Raw genomic sequence first — 9,355 nt, forward strand, 5'->3', positions numbered from 1 at the left:
TGGTAGTGCTACCACCAGAGCTCTTTATGTCAGGCACACCTCCTGTGCTGTAACATTTTTAAGTTAAAGCCAATAATATCCAACCTTTACCTCTAAAATGAATGCAGTGGCATAAAAATAAAGAAATGCATCAACTAGTTTATCTCGATCGCGTCTTCTCTCCTTGGCTGTCTCTGCAGTCCGTTTATGTTAGTCATGTTATTTATGGCCTGAAACTTGCTGTTCAGTATTTAGATTCTCAACAATAACAGCAGCTTTGTTTTGTATTCTTGCTTCTGGTATAAGTGGCTCCTTTGTTTTCATTTTTCCTCTGGAGTAGTACACCATGGTTTTAATCTTTCTTGTTCCGTCTTTGTTAAATTTATCATTAACTACAATGTCTGCACAGATCATCATTTATGGGATATGGCCTGTATTTGTATAGCGCTTTACTTAGTCCCCAAGGACCCCAAAGCGCTTTACACATTCAGTCATCCACACACTGGTGATGGCAGCTACATTGTAGCCACAGCTGCCCTGGGGCGCACTGACAGAGGCGATTTATGATATGGCCTCATCATTAAAGTCTTACAAAAACATGCAATGTCATCCATAACAGTCAGAGTTGATAATTAATCTGTTTTACACTCCTCCATCCTCATGACACCATGAGTTTGTGCTCATAGTGAGGAAATGTGGAAGTCAGGCTCCATAAAAACAAACAAGCAAAGAAAAAACAAACAAAAACACATGAAACATATTACTAAACATTTACTGGAAAAAACAGATCCACCCAGTAACCATGGCAGCCGCCCTATGACATCTCAGCCCTGAATAAAAGCATGACGCGCTTCTATTTGTGGCCAAATGTGACAGTGCTGCAGGGATGATAAACCAAGTCATGTGATGGGCGCCGCTGGTTTACTGGGTTCAAATTACAACTTTTATTACCCGCTGGCTTTTTTCTCACCACTTCAGTCAGTCACCGTAACGATGATGTTTACCTTTATTATTTGTGTGGATTTGTGAATATGAAGGTCTGATATATTCTGTTGCCAAGGAGCTTAATTGCTGTTTATTTAAAACATGAATGAGCCACAGTATCAGAATACTTTAATCCCAAAGGAAATCATGGTTCGTGTTGTTTTTGGATCGATCCCCAGCTCGAACTGTCTATGTGACAAAATATCCTTGAGCCAGATCGTGAGTCTTGAGCTTCACCTTGCACATCCACAGATAAAAGTGCTGTAGAAGTGGGTGAAAGTGCTTCGAGTGTTAAACTGAGTAGGAAGTACCAGCACATTTACCATTCACTGGAAACAACATGACACTCATTTGGTAGAGTACGCGCTTCTATTTGTGGCCAAATTGCATACTGTCCATGTCAACTGAACATGAGAAAATATTTTTGTGTATCAGTGCATGCGGTTTCACTTCCTGTCATTTTGAGGTCTTTGATTGTGCTGTTCTGCATCTTGTCCTGTTCTTTTGAGTGTTTTTGCAGGGCTACATGCAGGACCCACACAAACATTACATCCTGTACAACATGCACAACAGCACAGTAAGGAGAGAAGAAGCACAACAAGAAGCAAATGTAGAGGAAGTTGTACAAATCGAGACATCGACACAGTCGTCTCGATTTGTCACATTACAGTCAGAGGACAAACTGCACAGACATATATGTCACATGTCACAGGGGAAACAGCCTGTGAAATATAGACAGATTAGATTTCAGATTCCTGGATTAAAAACAGCAAACATTTCTTTGACAGCTGCTGAAATCAGATAAACGTTTTGCTCTCAGGGGGTTTCATTTTCAGCAGCAGATGAAATCAAAGCCAGCAGACTAAGCACAGTTAAGGAGAACTCACCGTCTGCGGAGGGACGTCTTCGCTCATGTACGAGTCTCCTATGAAGGGAGGGTCCGTAGGTTTGGCTGGCCGAGCAGGCTCCACTGTAGGCCGTTTGGTATCGACCCTGGTTTTATTATTGGCATCATCAGATCTGAACTTGGATGTCTCCTTATCCAGGTCTTGCTTTTGCACTTTGTGATGCTTTAGGAACAAATTCCCTACATCCCTGTCTGGATGCGAGCTGGGCACTGGGGGCAGGAAGGTCAAGTGGGTATTGTTGCTCGGCCCGTTAAGAGGCTCCTCGGATGAGATGCTGCGGGAGACAGAAGAGTTACCGACACATCATATGTAACACATACCAAGCAAGAGTCAAAGGACAGCTCCACATTATTTTCAACTTCCAACTAATGTGCCTATTGTGGCTTAAGAGAGCGCAGCCCAGAATAAAATATGAAAATCAAAAATTCAAATACATGAGCTATGAAATTAAAGGGTTTGAGGGTTATCTTATGACACGAGCTGCTTCTATGTGTGCATTTTAAACAGTTTTCTTTGAAAATGTCATGAGCATAGATAAAGGGAAATAGTTCGTGCATGAGCATGTTTTTTTCCATTTAATGCACAAAACGGGAAGTCGCATGTTTGAGTGCTTGGAATGATTTTTTTTTTCATATTTAAGATAATCCTGGAAGTGAAACCAAAGCAAAAACGCCCACATCAACAAAAACCACTAAAATAATCCACACAATAAAAAGTTGACGCCTACATGAGGACAAAGTCCCAGCTTTTGTTGTTCATGTCTTTTCAGAGCATTTGTGCTTTCCTCACTCGGTTGGTGAAGGTTTCCCACACTCAAATGTTTCTTTTACGTGTCATGTTTCAAAAGAGAACTAATCCAAAGTGTGTGCTGTTGTAAAGCAGAGGAAGGCAGAAAGAGATCACACTTAGGCAGGTGGAAAGAGCCAACAGAGATTTCAATAATAAAAAATGATATTTTTACTCTGTTAATTATTGAGTATTGATTTCAGGGTTTTTCCCACCTTACTCTTGATCAATATTATTTTTGGCAAGTAACTGGTAACATAAATGAAACAACAAACCAAAGTCATGAGATGTAAAAGTCTCACTGCTCACCGTAAAACTTCTGCTTTTTTCTCCCCGTAAAATCCTGTGTGCTACAGTGTGACGTTGCGATAACTGTGGTATAATTATTTCATGAGCCTGGTGGTTGCTCTGTGTTTTACACGTTTCTGTTAAAGAAAATATCCTCTCATATATCAATACTTTGTTTTCTCTGAGCATCAAGCATTAGCTGATTATTTGAACTATCGGGAAGCAGAGTCAAAGCTCAGATCCTGACATACTCGGTTGGTGAATCTCGTACAGGGCGATCTAGTTACTCCATTTTAGTCAAATTTTCCCAGCTGAGCTTGCAAGCTGCTTGGCAACCACCTCCTCCACCCCTGCGCCTCACTAACTGCCACATTACAGTCAGAGGACAAACTGCAAACTCCTCCAACAGAATAAAGTTAATAAAAGACTGGGAGAGTTCCACCCGGATAGGTTGGCTTAACTCATCGTTCTAATCAATTGTGTTTACACAGCGTGCACAGACACCACAGCTGCTGGGGTATTGTTTGGACTCAGTACATATTTAACTTGATCTTTTATGCTTTCCTGTTCCGTGCCGGTGTCACCGAGCCACACTGCCAAATATAAACGACTGCATTTGGAAGGAGCAGTCATCTTTGACTTCAAAATAGACAAAAAAAAAAAAAAAGACTGTAAAGCAGTCGTCACTCATCACAGGGAGTCTCAAAGGTGGGAATTGGGGCCTTTTACTTCTCTGCACAGGACCCCTTTGTGCCTTAATCCATTTGTGCATCTTATGGGGATTTCAGTTTTCTGCTCTTTGACCATTTCACGTTTCTACATGAGGCTTTAACACCAATGGCTGTAAAATATCTTTTGCTTCAGCGTCTAAATTCATGATCTTAACCTCCAGTTCCAGACTAAAGCTGCAGGCGAGTGAAGAGGACATTCACATTATGATTCTTACAAAAGGCGTTCAGATTTTTTTTAAATCAGAGCCCTCTGAGCTCAAAAAGCCCACACTCACTCCCGAGTGTCTCAAACAGCCCCCTTAGAAAGTAGCCATCTTTTCTCCACCCCCTCGATTTAATGCATCTAATGTGGACCCGTCGGCTTTTTAAACCTGGACCGCTGCCCGTCGCTACAAAGCTTACATTTCACATACGTGTGTGAGAGAGACCACCTCCAGTGAAATAACTCCAGGGGATTTTTTTCATTAGTGTGGCCGGAGCGCTGTGTGGCTCCTTTGTTGAAACCACAATGATACAAGTGGAAGGGAGGGGGATAAGTGCCGGTTACAGAAAACCCCTCGTACCACTTATGATCTCAGAGTTTAACCCTTCACACCAGTTTCACTGCCTCGTCTGATACAGCTCTGCATGTGGACTGTTGTCTGAACCTGACAGTGTTCAGGGAGGGAAAGCCGCCTTTTCTTCAGTTTTTCCCCTTTTACAAGGAGGTCACTGTACCAAATTCTTAGGCAGTGTCAATTTCAGGATGCTAAATGCAAGAGCAGCTGAGGCTTAAAAATGTTGTTTAGCTGGAAAATACGATCCAGACGACTGATTCAAGAGGTATGTAGCACCATATTTTAGTGCACAATATGGATAAATACCTGATTTTCACATAAAGGTGAATTAACTGGTCATGTTTAGTTTCTTTTCAGGTGTTAAAGTCCCCTTTTGTCCAATCGTGTGCATGTCCGGGGGAGATGAGAGCGGATAAGGCAATCCTGTTTAATAACTCACTCGCGTCATCACCAGAGTTTCCTGTTTCTAACAAAAGGATTAAATAGCTGAAATGAAACTGAAGCTTTATGCTTCTTCAAAAAGATAAAAATTCCATAAATTTAGTTCAGATTGGAAAGCATCAGTTTTTATTTCCACACATCCAGTTTTGACCGGGAAAAGAACGTCGTCATGCACACAAACTATTTTTAAAGATAAAGAACTTTAAAACATCATTAGCAGCAACAACATCTGTAACTCTAAAGACTTGCATTTAAAGAAAAAAGATCATACGATATTTGAATGGGGCAGATGTTGTGGGAATCACTGTTGTAATGCTCCTCGTGCCGGTAGTAACACCAGTGTATCAAAACACTGGGACATGGGAGTAAACCTGGGATGTGTCTGTGCTTGCTGCTTAATGTTTAACTTCTTAATACCCTTCTTGGACCTTGAATGAGAAGCTTTTTCTCTAACAATACAGACATGTCTCAGTCTCTAGATTTCTATTTGTATTCTTCTTAATGCAAATATTAAAAAGACAAGTTTTTCAGGGCTTCCACGTACCCAGGATATCCAGTGACAAACATCCTGGCATCCACTGACCCTTGTTTAAGAGTGACGAAGAATTTGTAAAACTAATAAACAGCAATAAAAATTTGTTTTTAGAGTTATCTATTACTTTGAGATTATATGAGTATTATAAATGTCTTCTTGCACTTTTTTATGGCCTTTTTGCTGTGAGTGTTTCTCCTGTTGTTAACAGTAGTTTTGTGACAACAGTTTGATAAGGGCCACGCCCAGAAGAAGCTTAAAGACCCTGATGAAGTCCAAAGGTTGGTTCCTTTCTGCTACTCGTACTCAGCAGCATTAAATGTGTTACATATTTAACTGCCCTGCAAGCATTTCTGATGCGTCCTCATAACAGTTGGTGTACTTAAGATTTTATCACTGGTCATCATGTGCATCACTTTATGGCCGTGTTCTCTGGATGGTTTACAGATGCAGGGGAAAAGTGTGGTTTTTAAAATGTGCTGCACCTTTACCCTGGAATAAAGTACGAGGGGATCTGAAACTGAGCCCAACTCTTTGTTAATGTTTTTTGCTTTTAAATGTCTTGGATATTTTTTGAGAATTCAGGGCCGGTGATGTAAACGAAAGCCTTGGTTAAGTCCAGTCAGAACATCGTGACGTGTAATGCGGCGAGGCTTCTCGGCTTTCTGCGTTGCTTTTAATTCTTCAGCATCATCATGACTGAACGAACGCACAATATTGTCATGATTTTATCTCACGTCCTTTCTTGCGCCCGCATGGTTCGAGACATGAGAATCAGGTTGAACGAATTAAGGATTCAGTCTAATATCAGGCTGCTTTCATAGCTTTTATTTGGGAGAATAAACCTGCTTGAATATGCGAGCATTGCCTTCGGTTTCTGTACTTTAACTGCTCACATGTGTCAAATTTCCATCACGTACATCCCAAACGTGTCATCGGTCCCCCATTTCCCTTCTGAGAGCATCGAACGTGTTTGGATGTCATGCTTTAAATCTCCATACTGACCAAAATAACTCCGTTTTTAACCATAACTGAGCAGACCAATATTTATACTCATTCATATCTTGGAGTTTATATAAACTCATTGGTGTCTTTCTTCATCAGAGGTATTGTTGCCTTGCTGATTGTAGCATTTTCCTTTAGAGAAAGTGTCAGGTGCACATGTTATAAATATTGTGTTGCCTTCCTGAAATCCACACCTGGCAGTTAATTCCTTGTTCAAGTCATCAGGTGACACTCAGTAACTTTTCCCTCTCAGGCCTGAGCTGCAACTTTTAGTTTTGTCCCCCCTTTATTCTGATCTTCAGCAGGTGAAACACGATAAGCTGGATCTAACTGTACTCCTGTGTGCCCCAAAAGTGTAAAGATGATGCACAAAAATGTCTACAAGTCAAAGAAGATTCATATCCATCTTATCATATCTGAGATTCAAAGTAAAAGTCTGAACTCACCCGCTCGCCCTCTGTATGAAGTCGTAGAGAGGCACCAGAGGCCTCTCCAGGGTCAAAGCCAGAATGTAGACAATAAGGACGCACGAGACCGTGAGCATGGCAAAAAGCAGCCTCCTGTGCAGCCCCATCCCAATCATGGTGCTTGTGACTCTGGCCGGCAGGCTGCGTCTCCTCGCCCTGCCCTCCACTCAGCTCCCAGGAACATGAGGAGCAAGAGGATGTGAACGCTGTGCCACTCTACAGGGCAGCTACGAGTGTCGACGGCGGGGGATTTACCCACGACAGGATCTGGGCTCTCCTCTGAGCTTCTCTCAACACAGCTACAGCGAGAGGCAGACAGAAAGAGAGAGTTGGAACGAGGGTAAAGACTCAGGAGGGGAAACTTTATCTTTCAGCGTCAGAGTGCCAAATAATCCCTTTTTAATGAAGTCTTTGCCTTCATGCCCCTGAACACAAAGCTCAGGGTCACAATCTTCATCTCCTTTTACATCCTGCTCTTGCTTATCTACTTTCTGCTCTTACAGTCTTCTTACAGGCGAGAGAGGAAACAGAGGAAACACTACAGCTTCACACATTAAAAATATGCTGAGCAAAGTTTAAAAGGAAAAATAAAGAGGCTGGGAGTGGAAGGGATGACGATAGCTTCAGCTGAAAAATACAGGAAGCCAGAAATGTTATCTTACAGGAAACTGACGTCTTTAGTGCTTTAGTCAACTCAACATGTTTCTCCAACTCTTAGAAGAAGTTGCATTAGCACCGAGCGGTGAGCTGCACCCCTCTGTAATAAACTCAGTCTGCGCACTAAACGTCTCTCAAGTCCAGAGCTGATGTTCTTAAAAGTCCAGAAACTGATAAATACGTCCACTGGTGTGTGTGTGTGTGTGTGTGTGTGTGTGTGTGTGTGTGAGTGTGTGTGAGAGAGAGAGAGAGAGACAGAGGTTCCTAGGCATGTGGGAGTGCTGGCTGAGTCTCTAAATGGGGAATGGAAAGAATGTGATGAACTCCAGCATCTCTGATAGCAGTTATAACAGAGCGAATGAGCACTTCCACACCCCAGAAACTGGAGGTTTTACACAGTAAAACATCGCAAAAGTCATCCAGTAATTCATAACATGTCTGACAGAGACTTAGAGCAAAATATCAAAGAGGAAACAAAAAGCATCAGCCTGTGACAAATCATGACTCAATCTGCCTTCCTTTAATGAGAGGACTCTGAGAAACAGAAACCTCTTCAACAAACCTCTGAATGCTTTTGAGAAATGAAGAACATGAAGCTTCACTCACCAGCAGCTGAGCTCCTGTTTCCTTTGCTCTAAGTATTTCCTTTCTGCTGCTCACAGTGGAGACATATTCCTCTAACTTAGCTCTCTATTGCTCATCTACTGTGAAGCGGTTGTGCTGCCTGCCTTGCACTGTATGGGCGGGACCATTGTGAAATGAGCAACAGCTGCTGGCAATTGGTCAACCCCCTGAACTCCAGAGCACGAGAGGAGGGGAGGGAACCCACTGCAGGCAGCGATAAAGTTAGTGAGACATGAGCAGGCAGCTCAGAAACACTCAGAGGAAAACAGATCAGCTTGTCTACACTGACAAAAGCCCTGATGCACGAGCTCTCATGCAGCGTGTCTTAACATTTGATTCCTGTGTTGGCATGGTGCAGAATGTGGTGTCCAACATGTGTCACGAGTTAGACGCTCTGTGTGTGTGTTACATGTACCTGTACAGAAGTGAGAAAAGCCCCATTTGAGTCACATCTATTTCTCTGCTTGGATCTCTTGCAGTGAAGAAAATCTCACGAGGCTCCTCATCCACGTGTATTTAGGATATTTGAAGTGCAACCATAATGAATCAGACTGCCTGACACAGCCTGTGTGACTTTGTTGCTCGTTTGTAGTTCAACTTACTCCAGTTCCTCTGACCTCTCCATCTTCATGTTGAGTTTATCTTCGTGGAGTTCCTTCCTGTCACTTCCTTTCTCATGTCATCTGTCTTGTTTCCCGGTCTGCTCTTGTCTGTTTTTTCCTTTTTCTCCAGTATCTTCTTGTTTTCCTAGTTTTGTACCTTTCGTGAATCCGTTTTTTAAAATAAAGCTCGCTTTTTGTTGTGCACTCTACAACCCAAATCGACTCTCACAAGCACTCGGGCATGGATGTGAGTTAGTATATATCAGTTGCATTTACCTTTTTTCTTTTTTACTCAGAAGCATTATTTTAAAGCTCTAGTTACTAGAATACTAATATCTGATGGTTTATTATTATAGATAAAGCTATCAAGGATTATATAATGTTATGGGCTGGGTCTGTCACCCAGCATTTTGAGTTCATGATATATTGTGTATTTCTTTTGTTAGTATGGGGAAATGTGAGGTTCTTGTTTTGTATTATTAGTTAGAACTTGAGGCTTCATGTTTTGTCATTTATCGTTTGGGTTAAGCTCATCTAGCTCCTGTAAAACCCCCGAGTGGCTCAGCCTTAGTTTTGTTATTGATCCCCGCATTTCCCCTTTTCCCTGGGCTTTGGTCTCACCTGCCATTTGTTTCATGTCTCATGTGTGAAGCCCATGTTGTTTGGTCTGTCTCATCATGTTTCCTGTGTTATGTTGTAAGAGTCCAGTATGTTCTTTGTTCATTGTATTTAGGTTCCCTTCCCTTGCCTTGTTATTAGGTTCATGTGTGTCAGTGGTGTTCCCGTGTGTTAAT

The 9,355-nt window shown here is 42.0% G+C and overlaps 1 protein-coding gene across 1 annotated transcript in view; it reads right to left on the minus strand.

Moving 5' to 3' along the window:
• The window catches only part of st6galnac (ST6 (alpha-N-acetyl-neuraminyl-2,3-beta-galactosyl-1,3)-N-acetylgalactosaminide alpha-2,6-sialyltransferase), a 14,518-nt gene extending 6,402 nt beyond the window's left edge, over window positions 1-8,116 (minus strand). The window contains exons 1-3 of the mRNA XM_005725690.1: window positions 7,942-8,116; window positions 6,658-6,977; window positions 1,851-2,145 (exon numbers count right to left, since the gene is read on the minus strand). Of these exons, the coding sequence (XP_005725747.1) occupies window positions 1,851-2,145; window positions 6,658-6,794 (432 nt within the window). The 5' untranslated portion in view covers window positions 6,795-6,977; window positions 7,942-8,116. The remainder of the gene's footprint in view (window positions 1-1,850; window positions 2,146-6,657; window positions 6,978-7,941) is intronic.
• Between the last annotated feature and the right edge of the window lie 1,239 nt (window positions 8,117-9,355).

Source organism: Pundamilia nyererei, unplaced genomic scaffold (genome assembly GCF_000239375.1).
Source record: "Pundamilia nyererei isolate P.nyererei 1_Seehausen unplaced genomic scaffold, PunNye1.0 scaffold00017, whole genome shotgun sequence".
NCBI lineage: Eukaryota > Metazoa > Chordata > Actinopteri > Cichliformes > Cichlidae > Pundamilia > Pundamilia nyererei.